The 22,188-nt window shown below is 40.6% G+C and overlaps 1 protein-coding gene across 2 annotated transcripts; it reads right to left on the reverse strand.

Moving 5' to 3' along the window:
* Positions 1-9,869: 9,869 nt before the first annotated feature.
* ccdc125 (coiled-coil domain containing 125) lies at positions 9,870-21,523 on the reverse strand. Of its 2 annotated transcripts, none has more exons than XM_061037497.1 (13): positions 21,296-21,523; positions 19,543-19,849; positions 18,535-18,593; positions 17,706-17,792; positions 17,082-17,159; positions 16,194-16,279; positions 15,407-15,489; positions 15,068-15,180; positions 13,324-13,428; positions 12,898-13,048; positions 12,643-12,761; positions 11,381-12,002; positions 9,870-11,326 (listed from the first exon to the last, which is right to left on the reverse strand). In XM_061037497.1, exons 2-13 carry the CDS (start codon positions 19,793-19,795, stop codon positions 10,701-10,703), a joined length of 2,382 nt encoding a protein of 793 aa, XP_060893480.1. In that variant the 5' UTR covers positions 19,796-19,849; positions 21,296-21,523; the 3' UTR covers positions 9,870-10,700. The 2 variants fall into 2 exon arrangements, with proteins under 2 accessions (XP_060893480.1, XP_060893481.1); XM_061037498.1 differs by having other exon boundaries at positions 21,285-21,523.
* Positions 21,524-22,188: the final 665 nt, after the last annotated feature.

The raw sequence follows: 22,188 nt of genomic DNA on the forward strand, positions 1-22,188 counted from the left end.
TCAACAAAGATGTTTTCTTCAAAATCACTTAATCAGTTAATTCCTTATTTAACTTAAATTAAAATTCATGTTTAAGGGTATTATCAAAAAACAACAAAAGCAGCTTTATAAAATGTCAATAAATTGAAGTTTTTTATGAGGCCATGAAGACTTTGAAAACTCCAAACTACCCATGTCTGTATCGAAAATCTGCAAACAATAGAAACTTTTCACCTCCTCTGACGTCCCACCCTCACCGCCGTAAGTGTGTTTTCTCATTATCAGTGTCATCATACTGTTCTGTATTCATAACTCATACCATACATTCTTGTGATTCCGACCATGTAGACCATTTCAAGATCTAACCCACACAGCAGCCACAATCTACGCATCTATCAGACCACTGACGAATAATCGTTCTGATTAATTTTGCTATACGGTCTGAACCTCTGCTGTACTCTTCTGTTCATAGTATGTCAGCAAAAACAGTCCTGCTGCATCAGCAAGGGTCACCATGATCCAAATCCAGTTCAAACTTTGATCCAGACAACAACTGTTTTCTCTGTACTTCATGAACTTTTCGACTGACATTTCATTTGACCAATCAGGACCTTCCATTCACTCTTCTAGTCCACTAGAGCCAATGAGAGCCTGAGTGGGAACAGGACTTTCTTTCTCTCCCCCCCCCCCCCCCCATGACCGTCATCCCACATGATGCAGATGTGTCAGTTGAAAAAGGATTACAATAGGGTCGGCAGTCTCATCTCTTATTAAAATGATTCAGTATAAACCCTTGCACAGCTTTAACCATCAAACACGAAGGAGTTTTAAAAAAATTAAACTCAAAATCTTTATTTTGTTCTAAAATGTTAAAGATTTACATTCTAATTTAATTTGTGTCTTGTATGACAACTGTATGGATTTTTGTGTTGTCACACCTGTAAATTACCAGTAAATAAATCAAAATTCAAAGCGTGAAAAAGCAAAGAGCGTAAAACATAAATACACCAAAATGGCAGAATATGCTTTCAATTTCGCTTCTTAAATGTAACAATATTTGACACTTTTTCAAGTGTTTGTAAAAGTTAAATTGAGGGTCTGAAGTGACCAAAGGATTGATTTGTTGTTGTTCTGTTTCTCTCTATCCTTCTCCCTCTTCCTGCTTCCTGCCTCTATCCCACTATCCCTCAAGCCCAACACACTGTCATCAGATGTCTGTTCATCATGAGTCTGGTTCTGCTAGAGGTTTCTGCCTCTTAAAGGAAGTTTTTCCTCGCTACTGTAACGTTGCTAAATGTTGCTTAGTGCTCATGTTGGATGAATGTTGGGTCTCTGTAGATAATGTAACAATGCGTAAGGTCTTTTGTAAAGTGTCTTGAGATAACATTTGTTATGAATTGGAGCTATCCAAATAAAGATTGATTAATTTATTTAATTTAACTTGATAACCACCTGAAGCTCCTCCCCCTCTCAGGCACACTAAATAATATGTAACCTCTACCTCCATGTTTAGTAAACATTGTAAACACATATTTTTGTTATCCAATACGGCTTCTTTCATTCATCTTTGGGTCTAGAAATAACTGCATCATCTGCAAACAATTGAATATTATTTTCAAATATGCTTGATGAAGGTCGTTTGTATTTAATGTTAAAAGAATCGGTCCAGTCAAAGAGCCGTGTAGCACCATAGCAGTCAACATCTGGAGGATTGATGTGTCTGTTGACCAAAAATCTCTATGTTAATCAGAGCTTGATGGCATTTTGGATCTTTTGTTGTTGGTTAATGTTTTGTTGTTTGCTTTTGATCTTTTTAGTGTTTGTTGTTGATGTTTCAGTGTCTGTGATTGTTGTTTCGGTGTTTGTTGACATATTTTTGTTGGTTGTAAAAGTTTTTCGTTGATGTTTTGTTTTTTGTTTGTTAATGTCTGTTTAGTGTTGATTTTTTGGACTTAGTGGATGTACTGTTGGTTGTTTATGTTTGTATGTTGATGATGTTTTGATGTCCAGTGTTGATGTTGTTGGTGTTTTGGTTGATGCTCTCTTGTACGAGGTGGGACTCTATGTGGACTTGTTTGGTCCACTGCTTCTCTCTGCAGCTCTGATTGATTTATTAATCACTCGACCAATGAGCTCACAGATAAACTGACCTTTTCATATTCCCTAAGCACTCCCCCTCTCCGACCCAAACCAGCTGAATCGATCATTTAATGGAACATCAAGGCCACACAGATTATTTGTCAGCGTTTTGTCATGCATGCCCTCATATCCAGAGAGGTCAATACATTGACCTTCACTAAGGAGTGTGTAAACAACAAACAGACAGACTGAATGCCGTTTTTAACCTCTGTCAGCACATTAAAGAGCTATTTGGCCGGGGAGCTAATGAGGGACACACCGTCTGCTCCATCTCTGAGAGGTCGCTCAGGCTTTGAGGTAAACTAAGAGAGGTGAAGGACAGAGATATGTACTCAAAGTTTGATTAACAAACAGTGATTTTCCTGTTGAATTCAATTACACATGCCTAATATGGTTGTTTCTATTTTGCAGTTATTTCATCCGATAAGTTCTTTCTAGAAAAGATTTTTGAAAATTCTTATACACAACATCAATGAGTTTATCTGGATTAATTTGAATCTCCCCAGTTGTTTTTTTATGTTCTTTTTATTGTCTCTAAAGTATGGTGTACATTTGTTCCAATGATGTTTTTATACACAGAGCATCACACAAACTCATTTAGTAGAGATTTGTTGCAGAGAACAGTTGTTGATTTCAGAGCAGGTCCTTTAATCTTTTAACTTCTCTCTGTCCATCTCTCCTGTCTGTCATATTCTGAACTTTCTGATCTGCTTTTTGTCACTAACATTAGAACAGTGCAGATATAAGTAAGTGCAGCAGCTAATTTTGTCCTGTAAACAGTAAATCCTTCACAGTGAGGTAACCCCGGTCAGTGTCCTAAAAACACGGAGTGAAACAGGCCAGCTGGAGCTTACAGCAGCGCACAAAGGCTGCAGTCAGGCTGCAGCTACAGTATTGTGACTGATTACTGCGACGTGAACTCAACTGGATGCACAAGAAAAAGAGAAGAGGAGCCGGGACACAAAACAACAATGCTGCAGCATCGTGGCACGAGCACGCCGGCCGGCCTCTCAGCCCGCCGTGTCACAGCGCTCCATGCTCTCAATGGATGTCACTCTCTGCTCTGCTAATGGCCAATGACATGGAACATAATGCACCAACTAGGTCCTGAGCTGCAGCAGTAATAGCTCATAAATTCAGCAGCCTGGAGCACGGAGCTGTCAAAACGCAGCAGTGCATTGTGGGTTAATGTTTTTCATGCACCCCCTCTCCTAACCCAGCAGTCACTGCACTGTGTGTAAGTGTGTGTGTGTGTGTGTGTGTGTGTGTGTGTGTGTGTGTGTGTGTGTGTGTGTGTGTGTGTGTGTGTGTGTGTGCAGCCCCTCCTCCTCCTCTCTCCATGCAGCCGGTCAGAGTAAAAACCATTTTCTTTTTAATTAATCAGCCGATCGTGTGCTCGGCTCTGCTCGGGCCCATGCTGAGTGCTTTAAGCTGAGATCAATGAGAGCTCGGGGAGTGTCGATATTTTCCAAAGTGCAGAAAAGAAAAGTCCTGGAGGTTCAGCTTGGCCCAAATAAAGTGCCCTAGGGGTGCAGGCGGCCCAAAAAGCCCCTGACTCGGGCCTGCGTCTCCTCTGTAACTCCTCTTTTGTTATTTGGAGGAGAGGCTGTGACCCACAGAGAGGGTCAGCTCTCACATTCAACACAACACATGACACATTTTATCTTCACAAAGAACACAAGTCACTTTCAAACACACTGATACAGCTTTCATTTACACGTGAGGGATGATGGAAGGGAAATACATTTTAAATCAGAGAACTACCACCACTCTTTGATACAGGCGATCCTTAAAGAAAGGCTGGTTATATTTCAGGTTTGCTTATCTGAGAACACCTGGACAGGTCAACACAAACCAATGAAACAGTTTATAACATATTTCATTACAATGTTGACAGACTGTACACTACACTAAATGGCAGAACTATGCTCTGCACACCACCACCACAAACAAAAGAACAAACTATTAAAGTGTAAATTGTTTGCAAACTGCTCCGTCTCCAGCCGCTGTGTAGCCGAGCTAGTAGCATCTTAAGTTGTTTAGACGTGCGTTGTTCTTCAGTCTGTCTGGCATAACGAATCACAGGTGTTAGCAGGGCATCAGGTGATCAATCTGATTGGCAGTTAAGAGCCTGGCAGCAGAGCGGCGGGCGTGTTGGTTAGGTGCTGAATGGCTGTCTCAGTTATGATGATGTGATTGGTTGCTTTCAAATTACATACATCTATGGGGACATTGACACTGCCAAACGATCGTACATTTGTCCTTTTCTGCAATTATTGGCCGTACATCGTACAAAATGATGGTACAAATACGATAGTTATCGTACACCTGGCAACACTGTTGCATTAACACATTGTTGACTCCATGTCAGAGAGCTGTGGGGGAAACTTTACAAAGTTGCTTTACTGTACGACTGTAAATGTATAATTGAGGTACTGAGGTTCAGTTTTTGCTGCATTACTTTGTGCAAAATAAATATCAGGTCACGCCATCGAGCTGCCATAGTTACTATTCAAATTCCAATTATAACACAGAAATGATTAGATTGGTTAGTAATATGATTCATTTATACTATCAAGGATAACAAATGTAGTTTTAACTCCAGCAGGACAAACTTATTTTTCTAAAGTGATGAAGATAGAATCTAAAATATTTATAATGAATATTAAAATGTGATAGTCGGATAGCCCAGCGGTTATGTCGCACCCCCCCCCCCCCCTTGTACAGAGGCTGTAGTCCTCATCACAGCGGCCGTGGGTTCGAATCCTCCTCGACCCTTTGCTACATGTCGTCCCCCGCTCTCTCCTTCCAACATTTCCTGTCTCTCTTCAGCTTTCCTCTCTAATGATGGCAGAAATATCTTTTTTTAAAAATCAATATTAAAATGAACATTAATGATTCTGTGATTCAATTCAACCCCATCACAATTTCAATGTTCTAAAAATCGTAATGTTGAATGACCAGACATTATGAAGTTTTTATTATTTTAATTGTTTTGACTTAATTTAATTACTAAAATAAAATCGTCCTGCAACAAGCTTATGTTTTCATCTTTGAACATCTATAACATCTGGATAGGAACATTTATTTCATGAATGAAGTTCTGTGCTGATTTCAAACTAAAGCCACCTGAATGACTCCTTTCCACACACACATATACACACACGCACGCACGCACACACACACCAACCAAACCTGCGGCCATGAAGGTCACACCCATTGACTGTATATCAATGGACCACGCTTCTCAGTCTCCTTTTGTTCTAGTGAATTGAGGCCAGAATATCTCTGTGATGGGCCCTGACATTTTTTGCTGGAGACGTGATTTGGAGCCAAGACATACTCAGAACAGAGCCGGCTGGGTGAACCGCCATGACCTTTCAGCTTACTGCAACACACATCTAACTTCCTGATAAAAGGTCAAAGGTCACTCAGGTACAGTCCACAGCAGAACAGATTATTGTGTTGGTTTAAAGCGGACACTCTTAGTTATTTTACAGCGCTGCAGGAGCCTCATTTATCAACATAGCTGTCAATCATTACATCCGTTTTGTTTTTTACATCAAATAACTAATAAAAACAGTACTATCCAGAGCCACATGGCTTATTGGTTGTGTGCAGATGCTAAAGTCCTTGTTGCATTGGCTGTGGGTTCAAATCCGTCCCTCTAATAAAGGCAAAAAAGGCAAAAAATATATATTTCAAAACATACTACTACAGTACTATTCATAAAGATGAACAATTGGACATAAATCATCATGATAACAACTTACCATCATAACAGACTTGACCCATGTCTCATCTGTTAACATTGAGGAGGTGGGGGTTTGTGACCTATACTACAGCCAGTCAGCAGGGGGCGCTCTAAATATTCTGGCTTCACTCCCAGGGAGGCTTTTACTCCGTCCATCTTCATATACAGTCTATGTATCGACACACGTCTTGTGTTATTAAACAGGTGTGTGGTCAGCGTTAAGGCAGAACAAAGTAAATTATAAATACACATTAAGTGTGTTTATAAAACACAGACCGATATGATGTTAATATCTGAAATGTAAAATGACATCGCCACTGATCACACTCAGATAATCCACTGAACTATTTCATCCGAACTACAGTTGGGGATAAAGAAATGATACTGGAAATTAAAGTAAACTATAAATTAGTTTTGACTTATTGAAATTACATTTGCATATTAAAAAATGTGTCTCGTCTTGGACTAAAATTATAAGCAGTAGAAAATGACATTTTGATTTATGTAAATGTCATATCCCTCATTGAATCCCGAGTCAGTTTGCCCTGCTGATGAAATATTAAAATATCATATCTTTCAGTTAATTTTTTAGTTTTGTAAAGTGTCCTAACACTACAGCTTTCTCTGATTCATCTGATCTGATTAATCTAAGGGGGAAACAGGTCAGAAAGTTGAATGGGAGGAATAATAACAGAAACTGAGAACTACTATGATTGATTCAGTTCATGATCTTCATTGAAACACAGCTGCTGAATTATCTCACTTACAATCGTCAACTAACACAAAGTTAACAGTTTGTTTTTTGTGTTCAGTGTCACATCATCTCAGAGTGATGAACGTCAACACACACACTCGGCCTTTCTCCTGTTGGATGTGATGTTAGTTGCTGTGAACATAATTTGCCTTTAGAAAGAGTTTTTTTTCCAATCTTGCTGCTATTTGATTCCTCTTCCATCTCTTCGCTCACTCTCTGTCAGTCTCATCCTCAAACTGCAGCAATCAGTGACGCTCGACGCTCCAAGGCTAAAGATGCTAATGGCCCAGATGGCTCGTGGGCCATCCCGAGTGTGAAAAGCTGAGCTATTATCTGAAGCTAATGGGGCAGACGTGGGCACAGAGGATGATACACACACTCTGCTAATGCAGTTCAATTCCTGCGTGTCACTTAGACAGTGTGCAGCCACTAGCTGATTATAGGAATCCAGTGTGTGTGTGTGTGTGTGTGTGTGTGTGTGTGTGTGTGCGCGCTGACCTGTGATGACTGACATTTGTCTCATTCAATACACCGTGTGCTGAACTACAGATTGAGCGGGGTTATATTCATTAAAGGATTTATAGAGCAGATTGTTCTTTAGATCATGAAGATCAGTCTTAAAAACACACAGAATTCTTCATTTTATTAAAATATTTTAAACTGTGTTTAAACGACATGTGGCTGCAGCTCTCCATGGACGACAAACGGTATGCCTCCAGAGGCCTGCGAGGACAAACACGCTGCAAACACACAAGACAACCCAGAAAAAAATGTTGCAAACTCAGTCATCACAACAGAACACAATGTAACAATTTCTCAAACATTTCAACAAATCTAAATAGAAAACTCTAGAAACTGTGTTTTATCTGTTTGTTATGACTGATCTCTTGTGATAGAAAATAATCACTTTTTAATCCAACTGTTCACATTTTATATACAAAACATGGCAGAAGAAAAAGTGAACTTACTTAATTCTTATTTAGTCAAAAACAGAAAAGCAACTAAGACATTAACAATGTTCAAAGCATGTTAAACTATAAACAGTTATTTCTTTATTATTCAAGCTTTGTCCCATTTTCTTTTTTAAGTTATAACTGAATATGAATCACATAGTTTACTGTATTTGTCCTCTGAATTTAATTGAATTTGTTTTATTTTTTCTATTAGAGTAAAAAATTTTCATGAATGGATCAGTCATGAATGAAGTTGGCTTGTTATTGGATGGTCGTTTGAACCGAGTGGTGTTATCTGTAGATAAATACTGCCCTCTGCTGGTCAGGTGTTTGTCTGTGTTTTAAAATGCTTGATATTAAAACATATTGAAGTAAAAATGCAGAAAATCTTAAATTAAATCTTTGAATGGCTCCTTTATGTGATGGAGGTGTGTTTATATAATATCTCAGGGTTGACTGAGGCTGTGGTGGAGGGGCTTGATGTGAGATCTTTTCGAGGACCAAAGAAACCCTGATTGGGAATGTTTAAAATCCCGGATAAACTCTCAGTGTTTTCTGTTTTAAATTAATTAATTTATGTTAGCATTATTTTTTAAAGAACAGAGTAAGTCCCCTGATACCACGTAGCCTTAACTTTACCTGACTGTGTCTGTTGTGTTATGAGGTTATATTGAAATGTCATTTTTAGTCCTGTTATATGCAATGTGTGCTCATACTGGTAAAAAATAACCAGTGTCAGATACAGTTAAGTAAATGTATAAAGTTAGTTTATATTAAAGGGATGTAAGCATGTAAGTGTACTAATTAGCATTTTACCACTTACTGATTTACTAAAAAGAAATAAAAGGTTATGTGAAATGATTGAGGTGTAAATTCAGTTTTGTCTCAGATCATTATAACAGATTTCATCTGGTGGATGCATGTTTCATTACCACTACAATTATCACAGTTTGAACATCAGCAGCATTTGATAAATACATTAAAACAAGAACACTCAGCATCAAGCTTTACTCTTTTATTTGACAGATGTGTTGAATGTTACAGACCTGAATTCTAATAATCTGATGTTTGTCTATTTACACTAAAGACTGTGTTATGGTGTAATTAAAACTCCACATTCATGCAGAAATATTTTAAAGAGTATGGACACCAATATGTAACTGTATTCTGCTGCTATATTAAACATTTAAAACAGGAGTTTCCTCCCTGACATGAGGTTTTTAAGAACATAAAGACGTGACTGTAGAAAAACTGCTCATGGGTTGGCGTTTAAACTATTTCTATGGAAAGTTCATTCATAGAGTTGATATTTTCAGTCAGTGTGATCCAGACCAGAGTGTTGGAGCAGCCAATAATTGGAGGAACACTGTTCATGCTGCATACATCACACTTAGTTTGTGTATCTTTTGTTATAATGAGACTCAATTGGGAAAGTTTTCATCCTGCCATGCTCCCATCTGCCCTCATGTGCAACTTTATAATGAGCTTGCACAATTTTCTCGTGAGCATTCAAAGCATACAAAAATGTTTCATGAGCACACAAAGATTTGTTGTGAGCTCTTTCTCATGAGCAGGAGTTACACATATTTATTTTTATCAGAGTTTGTCCCTTTAAGGGGCGTCTGCATGGACCGATCAGCTGGTTGTTGACATTTCTCACCCTAAATCATACAAGATCAGAAGAGTTCCTGATCTTACAAACCATTAGCCTCAGGACCAGACAAACCCTTCTGACAAAAAACATGTGTCCTCATACAACCTTCTATTCAAACATGACTGTGTCTCTTTTTTCTCAGACATTTAGACTCTGGATCAGTAGGCTACTCTGATTGTTGGATTTTGGGCTGGTTCTTGTGGTTGGACAGAGGCTGGATGGTGTTTTTGTTGGGTGTGACAGCTCAAAATGAAAAAGCAGTTTGTTGCTGTGCTAATATGTTCTAGACTTATGAGACTTGATAGTTCTGATGTCGGTAAAAACTGTTGCTGGTTTCATAATGGTGACTGTGGTTGCTGTAATGGGGCTCCTGGACTCTGATTGGTCTGAATGCTCAATTTGAGAGTGTGGTCATCATTCAGTACATTACATGATGTTAAAATGTGGATTTATTTTGTCAGTCAGACTAAAACTGGACTTTTAAAATACATGTTAAAATGTTAATATTCCTCCTGAATACATGCAGGAGTAAATCGACCCCCAACCACATTATCCAAGTGTGTTAGTCTGACTACAAGAAATTCAATATACGATTTCAGTCAGACTTACATATAATGTAATTAAACTTACAGATAATGTGGTTGGCGGTCAATTTACTCCTGCGTGTATTCATAGCTTTAATGTGACATGCCAACCTTGAAACCCCCCACCTGATTGGAAGGGCTTTCTACCGTAGGACGCTGGGAGAAGATGCTGGCTTCAGTTGGTACCTACATGTGGATTAATGCTGTTGGACCCTCAGTGTTCTTTCCATGGATGGAAGGAAAAACAAGAAGTGGCAACTGATGATTGTTTGATATCTGAAGTAATAGGTCAGTTTGAAGAAGGTCCAATAGTAAGTAGTTGAACCGTAGTACACTTAAATGGACTAATCGAGCTATTAGTGAAGATCCACTTATCTGAGAATATAAACACACAGAGTGTGAACAGAGGCTAAATTGAGATCTTTGTATTTGCTTTGATGGGATCCTGGACTCTGGAAGTCTGAGCCTAGGATCTCAGAATTGTGGTAATATTTCCAGCTTACAACTTGGCTCAGTCCAAATATACCCCTACGCATTGCACACTCACCCACTCTAGGGGTGGGTGTCCCATTTCTTCTTGAAGGGTTATTCCATTGTGTAGGGGGAAATTTCACCAGTACCCCTTATAACTTCTGAGGGGCAAGGAATCACTCGAAACGAGAGGAAGGGGTAAAGATTAGAAATGGGACTGAGCATGAGTCTCACTTCCAGCTTTCCTCTTATTCAGCTGTGGATCTGTCCTAGACTGAACAAGTTTGTTGTCATATTCCTTTGATTGTATCCTGGAAACTGATGAGATGGGATGTTGGATTTCTGACTCGAGGATCTTGTGAATGTAGGCTGATTGGATATTGGTCTGTGGTGGTCTGAGAGCCCCTTTGGTTCAGTCCTGGACTCTGACCGACTTTGTGGTGGTCTTGGCTGAAGCTGGGACTCTGGCAGGTCTGGTTGTTGCTGTGTTTGGATGTTGGACTCTAAAGATACTTTTCGTTGGGTCTTGCGAATGGTTCTTGGACTCTGGTGAGTCTGATGTTTTCTGAATCTGGTTCTTTAATGGTCCTTGTGATTGTTTTGATGGGATCCAGGACTCTGATGTATTCATCTGGATCACAGACTCAGGTCTCTTGTGATTGGGGACTGGTTGGATGATGGTCTGTGGTGGGTCTGAAAGCTCCTGCGGTTCAGTCCTGGACTCTGATGGACTTGGTGGTGGTTCTGGTTGAACCATGGACTCTGGAAGCTCTGGTTGTGGTTGTTGTTGTTCAGGGATTTTAAAATCAGATGTGTCTTGTGCCTGAGACTCTGGGGTAACAGTTGGGCTCTGGATCCCTGATGGTCTTGGCGGTTTCCTTGATGGGACCCTGGTACTTGATGGATCTGAGTCCAGGATTTCAGACTTGTGGTTCCTGTGGTTGGACTGTGGCTGACTGTAGGACTCTGGCGAAACTGGTTGTTGTATCTTAGACTTTGTCTGTGGTAGATCATTATCAGTCCTGGACTCTGACAGACCTGGTTCAGTCCTGGACTCTGACAGACTTGGTTCAGTCCTGGACTCTGACAAACTGAGTGGTGGTCCTGGCTGAAGCCTGGATTGTATCTGGTTGTTGGATTTTGTTGAGACTTGTTTTGTCTTGGACTCAGATCTGTGTGACTGGATCTGGTTCCTGATTGGTTCTTGTGTTTCTTCTGATGGATTCATCTGCTGGATTACAGGATCAGGCTCCTTGTGGTTGTGGACCGTCTGTGGTGAATGAGACAGCTCTGACTCTGACAGACTTGGTTTAGTCCTGGACGCTGGCTGGCATGGTGGTTGTTCTGGCTGAACCTGAGACTCTGTCAGATTTTCCTGTGCCTGGATGTTGAACTCTGAGGAGGCTTTTGCTTGGGTCTTGGACTCTGATGCGTGTGCCTGGATCTGGTTCCTTAGTGGTTCTTTTCCTGGTATAGAAAGGATCCTGGACTCTGATGGGTCTGATGGTTGGGTTTTTGACTTTTGGCCTTTATGGTGTGACAGTGAGCGGCTGCAGGTCTGTCCAGGTCGCTTTGATGGGATCCTGGACTGTGGTTGCTCTGAGGACTGGCGGCGTGAGTCTAGGTGCAGTTGTCTCTGCAGCTCCTCAGCATTGTGGGCCAACATGATGCTGACCTTTCTCTGGTGGGCCAGAGCCTCATCCTTATCATTCAGCTGCAGCACAAAGACAAAATCAGACTCAAAGACAGACAGAAACACAAAATCAGGAGCAAGGAGGAACAGAACTTTACAGAAACTCTGAAGTGTTTGTGACTGGCATAAATAAAGTATTTCTGATTCTGATTCTGATTGCTGAAAGATTGAACAAATAAAGCTTAAGGAGTTCAGGTTGCATTTAAAGCTCATTACCTGACGGAAGTAACAGAATATGTTCATCTCAATGTTATAACACACCCAATGATTGGATGCTTTTCTTCATGCTGGCCATGTAGACACACTGAACCTAGATTTCCATTGTATGATATGAACTAGTTTCCTGAGGCCCCACCATAAGGATACAATACGATAGGATACCAGAGGATAGGACAGGATAGGATACAAATGATACGATAGCAGAGGATAGGATACAATAGGATAGGAATTAGGAAATATACTATCCATAAGTTAAGAAACAATGGTATAATATAATGTGACCATATACAATATTATAAAATAGAGTATATTACAATATATGATGCAACACCATAAGGAGCCTTAGGACAAGATACAATACAATTTAATATGATAGGATAGGATAAGATTTGCTCTACGTATATTTATACATAGATCTGTAGATGTCAGAGGAGAGCCTCACCAGGTCCAGTAGTCTGTAGAGAGTCTCTAACAGATCATCCGACATCTTCACCTCCAGACCTGACGGCAGTAATCCTCTCAACCTCTGACTTACACTGAGCCGAGGACTCCTGTTAGCACCTGAAGACAAGGACACTGACTATTTATAATGAGTAAGTAAATGAGGGACTCAAATGAAATGTTTCAGGAACTATCATTATATATCTCTTTACATTACAGACGTCCCCCCTGAACACTGTGCAGACATCACACTGACCTTCAGCTCTGCAGTGATTCGATTTTAGAATGTTAGCTTCAGCGAGCATGAGGAAGTGTTCACTGCGTTTCTTCAGCTGCTGCTCGAAGGCGATACGAAATGCATCAGCAACCATCACTGCCTCTTCCCTCCTCAAACACTGAGCATCCAGCTGGAAAATACACATACACACCCAGTCACACAGATTTGAAATGTTTTAATAAAAATATTTGCAGCCAAGCAAAAACGACTTAAATAAATCATCTGGAAAACAGTCAGCATAAAGGTCCAGCAGCTTTCACTGTTACGATGTAAAACACTTTTTTTAAAGTTATCATTTGAATAATGTGTTGTAGATTGAAATTAATCACTTTTGATTTTTAAGGCCTTTTTAGCCAAGTGAAAATGAGCTTGGAAAAGGTGAGGGTAGGGTGTATGTCATTTTACCTCCTGCTGTAGCTGGATGAGCTGCTTTCTGCTGGCGGCTGCAGTCCGACCGCACGGACAAACTTCAGATACACCGACACACCTGCACGCCCCCAACACTGCCATCTGAAACAGAGAGTGAGAGAGAGAACATCAATACTACTGCAACATCTTCTGCAGAGTAATACAACTCCATCTACTACAGATTACTTTGAAGTCTTGTCAGTTTCAGGTTAAGGTTTCTAAAACAGGTGAATTAACTCTAAATTCTTCAACTGTACTGATGTGTTCATTGTGTAACATCTGAATTCTGAAAGTTTCAGAGTAAACAGATTATTCACAACCAACATAAGAAGACTGGATCAGGAGGGACAAAAACAGTTCTATTTCTCATGCAGGTTTAATATGATATGGCTTTGTCTGTGCCATCCTGGCAGCTTCATAATAATAATACACTTTATTTATATAACACTGGTCTTGATAGATGTGTTACGGCCCCAGCCACACTGTGTTTGTGACTGACCCTTGATTTGAAGTGTGTGTGTGTGTGTGTGGTGTGTGTGTGTGTGTGTGTGTGTGTGTGTGTGTGTGTGTGTGTGTGTGTGTGTGTGTGTGTGTGTGTGTGTGTGTGTGTGTGTGTGTGTGTGTTGATGAGTCAATCCTCCAGGCATGATTTCGTTCACCTGTGCTGCCTGCTGGAAAAGCTTGATTGGAACAATGCATGAGGCAATAAACCAATCAGAGGACAGCCCTGCGGCCACACACCTTTAAGAAGCTTGGTCAGCCAACAGTCAGGGGTGCAGCTCCGTTTGTTTTAAGTTTGCCGCAGTGCCTCTCGTTGTCTTTGTCTATGTTTGTTAAATGTCATTTGAAGAACTTGTTGTCTTCTGTGTTCTGAGGCTCTCGTTTGGGTTCGACTAGGCAGGTATTAGTATTTTTGTAGACACACACACACTTACATTAGTTTTGTATTTGTTTAGAAACACTAGGTTTAGGGGTGCTTTTCATTTGTTGTACAATTTGGTTAGTTAGTGTAGTGAGGCTTTATTTTCATTTATTTCGCTAATTACACTTAGTATGTAAAACATTTATTTAGAGCCCTTCTGTTTTATTATGTTTTTAATTTTTTTAGTAAGTCTGCTAATGTTAGCACTGCAAGCATTTGTAGTATTACAGAAGGCAGCAGCCAGCTAGTCCACCATGACGTTTGCTCGCAGTGACTGTATTCCAAGCCCAGAAGTCTCTGATATTTTCCCTACACAGCAGCAAACATCCAAGCTATTTTTTTCCTCATCTTCTCAGTGACGTTGGTTTTATAACAGCTGATGAGCTAAAAGGGTGTCTGACTCTGTCAAACTAAATATGTTGCAGCCGAGAAACAAGCCTCATCCCGACTTTCCCTACATGTTCCTCTTTACAGCTTTAATGGTATAAACAGTAATACTAGCATTAGTGTTCTCTCTCTCTCTCTCTCTCTCTCTCTCTCTTGCCCCCTCAGTCACTGTGATCGCATATGTGAGCATGGGAACCTAGAAGATTAATGTGTCATACACACAGGAATGGTTTTTGTGCGTTCTATGGGATATAATCCTGCCGGCAACACTGATTGTCAGCGCAGGTCAGAGGGCACTCTCAGCCTATAAGAGTGTTAGTACATTTTTGACATGAAGAGGGGCCTGGTTATACAAAGCTGTAAAAGTCAACTATGACATTTGACAAGAAAAAAAAACAAGAAAGTTTAAGCCAGTGCAGGTAGGCCACTCACCTCCAGGATACCAGAGTCTCTGTCTAGGCTGTACTGTGGTTTGGTTTCTTGGTAAACTCTCTGCTCCTTTATATTCAACATGGACAGCAGCTCCAAACACTGCCGACTCAGAGCTGCATACAAACACAAAGTATTTTACTTATCACAGATATCACTCAATCAAATACACTTTCTGATAAAGACTGTAGGATGTGGTATGAAGCTCTGGAAAGATCCAGTAAATCAAGTTTCCTGTTGTGTCTGTGGGTGACTTTGATTCCCACACTGACAGAGATCCTCAAAGGTGATACATTGATGTCTGTGTCACATCAAACTGATTACACATGATGCAACTTCTACCTGAGTTTTCTGCTCGCAGCTGCTGGATCTCACTCTCTCTCTGCTCCAGGTTTTCAGTCAGAGTCCGATTCTCACTCAAAACCCTGATCACAACAACAACAACAATCAGCACAACCACAAAAAGAAAAAACACACACAAAAAAAACAACCAACACAACAACAATCAGCACAACCACACCAACAAAAAAACAGCACAACAACATTAATAACTACAAAAACAAAAACCAGCACAACCTCCAAAACAACAGAAACAACAACCACCAGTACAAACAAAAAACAACAACAGCAGAACCAGAGAAACCACATCAGTAACAGAAGAGAATCTGTTTAAAACAGCACAGAGTGGATAAAAGGAGTAAGGCCCCGTGTTCACCTAGCGCTGGCTGTGCGCTCGGGAGAGTTTGCATGAAGCGTTTGTGCTGTGAGAAGAAAAGTGCTGCACCTCCGTCCTGTCTCTATGACAACGGCCGCTGTATGACCGACACGGCTCCTTTACTTTTTACTGCATGTTTTATATTTGAGATAATTTTTTTTACCCGATCAGACACCGAGGAAAGTACAAGATACAATCTGTAGGAGGTTAAAACACGGGGAAAATCATACAATTTGAAAAGAGCGCCTGTGACGTCAACGGCGCCTTTCTGAAAAGTTGAAAGAGCGCGGCAGAGCGCTTTTCATCCAGGCGGCTGCTTTCTGCTGCGAACGCTCTCTACCCATTGAAAACAACTGAAAAAAGACGCTGGCGCTGAGAATAAAACGCTGGGTGGACACGGGGCCTTAATGTGACCTGTTGTACTGGTGCTCCCAGGACTGCTGACCCTTCTTCATCTGGACCTGACTGAAGCTGATCTCCCACTGCAGACTGTTCACCTCCTGAACAACATGGAGACATCATATGACACAGTGATTAGCATGTTTTTATTTAACAGTTTTATAATCTATTCATCACAGGACACCATTTAATGAACAGGGTTTTATAACATGCTGATGCTAAATCACAGGATATGTATTGTTCTGTTCAGATTATGCAGCCCTCCTGGAGTCTCAGGCAGAGTCCTTGAAAAGAAGGACCTAGTGGTTCTGCTGGCGGACTTGGACATCACATGGGCAATGATCGAGACACTTGGAGGGGGTGATCGGGAGAAATGACCTGCCTGATCTACTCCTCAGAGGAGTTATGTTATTGGACTTTTGTGACAGTCATGGATCCACCATAACAAACACCATGTTCGACTTCGACCACAGAGGGATTTTCAAGCATAAGCTGGAACACCTCAGTTCAAAATCGATGATGGACTCTGCTGTAGTATCATCAGGTCTGCAGCAGGTTGCCTTGGACACTTAGCTGGAGAAAGTAGCTGAGCTGTCAGCTGATCTCCACCTGGTGATGAGGTGGATCAGATGGTGGGGGAGACTGTCAAACAGACCTGATAAACTTAAACATGAAGTGATGGTGAGCTGGAAGTGTTGATATATCATGAACAACTTCATGTCACAGCTGAGCAGCTGGGAGCAGTCAGGATGTAAACACAGTACTTTCTTTATGACTCAGTATATTATGGCATCACACCGGTGTTTCTGTTTGTCTTTGAGCACCAGGCAGTGATCAGTTGGTTCCCGCCTGTTGAGTCTAAAACAAACAGACCCAACCTTTGTTTGAGCAGCACACACTCACCTTCTCCAGGGCTTTGGCCTTCTCCTCACTCTTCTGCAGAACACTCTTGGTGTGACACGTGGCTTTGTCCAGAATGGCCTGAGAGAACACGAGCACCTTAAGTTAGTGCTCATATTTACACCATCAGTTCTGTCAAACTTGTACTGACTGTTCAGTTTTCACTCAGCTTTGAAGGACAGGTTCTATAGTAGTGATGAAGAGAAAACATGGGCACGATTGTGTTCTAAAGGGTCAAACTTCAGCGACACTCAGGACTTTAATTCAAACTTTTAAACTTGGACCATATTTTTACATCTTTGGGAACTAAAGGACTAAAGGGTACAAAAGAAGTGTCCAGTAGATTGGTTTATCCTGCAGCAACCTCACAGAACAAGGGGAGTTAGTTGTTGGTCTAACTCCAACATGCTGCCTCAATCCACTGACTCAAATATTGTGTTGATACAGACTAACCATTTAAAACAACAAAAGTCACAATTACACAAACACACCATCAGATTGAGGCAGCAATAGACCAACAATTTATTTTGTAATCTGGGAGGTTAAAGGTATTCATTGTTTTTTTTTATCTGACCTACAGGAGTGTGGGGTGTAAGATGATGTGTTTCAGTGTGTGTGTTTCTTTACCTTCCCCTGTAAGATCTTCAGAGCTTTATATTTGCCTTCAAAGTATTGATGTGCCACCTCCAGCTCACAGCACAGCACGTCTATCACCTGTGAACACAGCACCACTCACAGTCTGACACGCTGTACGATTTTAGCCAGATTCAAACCGATTATTGAGCAGTACGACTACTTTGGAAGTCAGGACTAATTTCATCCAGATCGCTCGTCGTTAGTCGTGCAGTGTACAGGGTGGGCGTGACGGCCGATCATGTTGTGATCTGCTGCTCCAGACTAGACGGGTGATTTTCTGGTGTGTTTGCAATTTTGGTTGTAGGCCTTCACACACTCACACAGTGAGAGCAGAGCCTCGAGCCAATTTCTGATTGTGCCGGCACAAACTGAAAGACAGCATCTGAAATCACCATGGCAACAGCAGGGATGCCTGTTTGATGTGTCTTGGTATTTGTTATGATTTAGCTGCTAGTTTGCTTGTTATTGTGTTCATGATGAGGGTGTGTGTGTGTGTGTGTGTGTGTGTGTGTGTGTGTGTGTGTGTGTGTGTGTGTGTGTGTGTGTGAGAGATAGAGTGAGGGCGTTTTTTCCAGCGTGTGTATTTGAGCCGTGCATAAGAGACAACTGAAACACATATCGTACATCTGACTTCAACCTCCGTCTGTGGGTTTTCTATTGACCTTGTGAATGACGATTTAAGACAATCAGGCATGAGCTTTGGTAGTGTGTCGTAAACGATTCAGTTGTACAGTGTAAGCAGACATTCCACCACTAATTTCATACCATCGTACAGATTACATCAGCCTTTAGTAGCCATAGTTTCTCTTGGTGGTCATACCTCAGTGGCCTCCTGCAGTCTGTATCTCAGCTCGTCTTTGGACAGATCAGCCAGGGACCCTGCAGAGACACAATCAGTCTGCTCATGTATCACAGAAAGATAAATGTGTGGTTTTTTTTTAAATATCAGAGAAGGGCCACTGATGGTCTAACGGTTATGTCAGGAGTGCGGAGGTCATAGTCCTCCAAGTGGGCGGCTCAGGGCTCAAATCCGACCTGCAGCTACTTTCATGTCATTCCCCACTCTCTCTCTCTCTCTCTCTCTCTCCCCACTTTCTCTATCCACTGTCCTGACTAAATAAAGGTAAAGGCCCCGCAAAAAAAATCATGTGTGTGTTTGTTTGTTTTGGAGCTTTAAATCTGTTTTTTCTTAAACCACACAGCTAAATGGTCCAGTCGGCTGACTAGTTTCTACACTATGGAGTCATTAGATGAGTCTATGACAGAAATTACATGACATGCAGGAAAGGAGCCACAGGTCAGATTCAAACCCGGGCCGCCTGCTTTGAGGACAAAAGTCTCTCTACACAGGGCACACAAACTAACCACTAGTGCACCGGCACCCTGATACTACAAACTGTTTTACAAACACGTTGTCAGCCTTTTGGTAGCGACACGTTGCCACTGTATTTTTGCAATTGGAACAGTGTGCAGGAGTTTGCCTACAACAACAACAACCGATGACCCAATATTTGGTGCCTAGGACTTCTATTTTTGTTGCTGTGGTATCAAACAGGCATCAATATAATTAGATTTTTACCAGTATCATATCTAAGTTTATCATTCTGGCATCATGACTACCCTCGGACGTAAACTTTAAAAACAGTAGTAGGCCTACAGTATGTTTACCTCACTGATTAAGGTAGTCATTTTAAAACAGAACAAAAAAATGGTCTCTATAATAAATATTAATTAAGATGATTGTGTTTTCAGAGTCTTTCCAGAGTGAGATGGAAGATGAGGAAATCAGATATTTGATGGTATACATATGTCTCTCAGGTGTTCTCACCTGAGCACTGCAGCTTCCAGCGGGCTCTCTGCACGGTCTCTGTGCTCTTCAGTCCGGGGATCCACGTGTCCTCATCTGCCTGCCAGCTACTCCTGAGTCTGCCTGCTGTGCTTGGCGGCGTCTCTGAGGGTCCACTAAAGCTCTGACTCTTCATCCTTCTGGACCTGTGAGCAGCTCCGACCTCCATCCCGTCCCCCAGGTCTCCATCCAGCATGTCATCATCCAGACTGCAGGCCCCGCCCACCGCCTGCATCTGAACCAGGTGTTAATATCAGGTCACCTTCAGCACAGCACAGCTCTGCTAAACCTGCAAACACAGACGAGCTGAGTGAGCCCAAAACACACAAAAACATTCAGACTTATCTTTAGTGCTCTGACCGGATTTTTTGTTTTGTCATTAAGAAATCATTAATTTGTATTCTCCTTGTTTTTTAAATGCTTTATTCATGCCATAACAAAATATATGATATTGATATTGAATATCATATTTATACAATATGGATCAAATGTACAGGATTTAAACATTGTTCTCTTTTGTGTTTCTACTGTTCTGCATGTGTCACACAGAATGTGTGTGTCAAACACAACATCTCCCATGAAAACAAAACAGATGTTCTTTTCTTCATCAGACACTTTTACTGGCTGGGCTTCATCAGAACAATGTCAGTGTTTGTTAGTGTTGTATTACTCGATATTGGTCTTGGTCTCACAACAGGTCTCGAGAGACCTCTTTTCAAAGGTCTTGGTCTCGTCGCAAGCATCTTGAGTCTGTCTTGTCTCGTTCTCGGACTGGGCAGACTCAATACTTTAAATCAAGACCACCACTGATAGGCTTCTTTCTCGCCCCTTTCTAATAGAACAATAACTTCCATTAAATAGGACGAATAACTTCAAGTCATCTGTAGTTTGGTTTGCCACCCTAGTTACAGCTGCAACCTTCACAGTGTATCGGTTTTAATTAGTGTCAAGCCCCCTGCACACAAGATGATGATTTTTTTATTGATATTTGTGGTCTTGGTCTTGTCTCACTCTCGCTCTGCCTTAGTCTTAACTCTGTCTCGATCCCTAAATGTCTCAGCCTCGGAGCACTCTGGTCTCAGGTATGTCTTGGTCTCTGTTAGTGAGCTCTAACGAGTGCATAAAGCCTGAACATTCAATGATTTGATTTGTCATCTTTTGTCAGACAGTCTTTGTCTTGTGTTCATCACGCAGGTTGATATAGTAATGTATGAAAAACATTTAATTTATTGTTCAACACTACGATTTTATCATATTCTCATCAAACAGCGATATAATCATTTATATTGATTTAGCTGCTGTGTTATCATTGAGCTGTTTCAGCATGTATCAGTCACAGCAAGTGACATCCCCCTGTGTGTCTAATTTAAATTCTCTTGATCACAGTTTTACTATTAGAGACATGATTCATTATAATAACTATTACTTTTGATTAAACTAAACCTCTTCTGAACACCCACTTTACGCACAATATAGTACCTTTTCATATCAGTATACCTCATTAATTGTGTAGTCAAGTGTTGTGTTGTTAAAAATGTTTTATTTGTGAAATAATGTTTTTTTTTTTAACTTGTCAAAAACCACAGATTGTAAATAGCCTATTAAAAACCTTAAACAAAGCTCGATTCAGCCTTGCCAACATTACTACATTGTGTTTCATCCGTTTCATAAAGTGGACTTTCCCTTTAACGGTAATGATGACAGGTGTATAATGGAAACTTTACCTGTAGCCTACCTGAAGCAGTCACCTTTACAGTGTTAATCCTCGGTGTTTTTCATCCTCTACACACACGCGCGGAAAAGGAAACACAAGCAAAATAGTTTGATAAACTGGTTAAAGTTTTAGCTCCGAAAACAGACCGAGAATGACGTCAACACGTCAGCCGTTTAATAATAAAAACTAAACTCCTGCGTCAGGATCCTGCAGCAGCCGCGCAGACTCAACACTTCCTCCTGCAGCGTCAAAATAAAATGTTTACAGATACCACATCCGCTCAGTACCTTCAAAATAAACCCCGCTGACATCAGAGATCCCGTTTGATACCACTGCAACAATAGGCGTCCTGGATGCCCAATATTCAGTAATATGTTGTTTTGAATTACCAGAAATTACAGGGAATTTTTTTTTACAGTCTATGAGGCAACCTCATGAACATTGTCTTAATATAGGCTACATATCTGTATCATTTAGACAGTGCTCTGAAGATTCTGAAGATCTGACGGGTTTCTTGAGTTTTAAAGCTTCTCTAGTTTGTTATTAACAATCGTAAAAAAATAAACAAAATTGCGAAGTTTTATAACCACGTTTTTATAAAAAAAAATTATAAAATAAAAAAAAAGGTATACAATTTATTACCAACGCAGGCAATCAAAAACCATATTAAAATATCAAAGTATCAGAAATGTATCAAAGAATCAAAGAGGTATCCAAATTTGGTCAAAGTATCAAAAATATCGACACTTAAACGATTAAAGGAAGTGACATCATCAATTTAGTATTAACAATTGCATGTTAGAAATAACTCATTAATAGGGAGCAATACTCAGGGCAAACGAAAAGTAATTATTAATATCATGTAACACGTCTTATTGGAGCTGCAAACATTAAATCAACATACTAAAGTAGAT

This window comes from Labrus mixtus, chromosome 5 (assembly GCF_963584025.1).
Source record: "Labrus mixtus chromosome 5, fLabMix1.1, whole genome shotgun sequence".
In the NCBI taxonomy this organism is placed as follows: domain Eukaryota; kingdom Metazoa; phylum Chordata; class Actinopteri; order Labriformes; family Labridae; genus Labrus; species Labrus mixtus.

Excerpts from the sequence above, each read along its gene's own strand:
- ccdc125 (XM_061037497.1), bottom strand. The coding sequence starts at position 19,795 with ATGCAGGCGGTGGGCGGGGCCTGCAGTCTGGATGATGACATGCTGGAT. Across the intron at positions 17,160-17,705 it reads TGAAGATCTTACAGGGGAAG|GCCATTCTGGACAAAGCCAC; the intron begins GTAAAGAAACAC and ends GTGTTCTCTCAG. Across the intron at positions 13,049-13,323 it reads TCATCCAGCTACAGCAGGAG|CTGGATGCTCAGTGTTTGAG; the intron begins GTAAAATGACAT and ends TGTATTTTCCAG.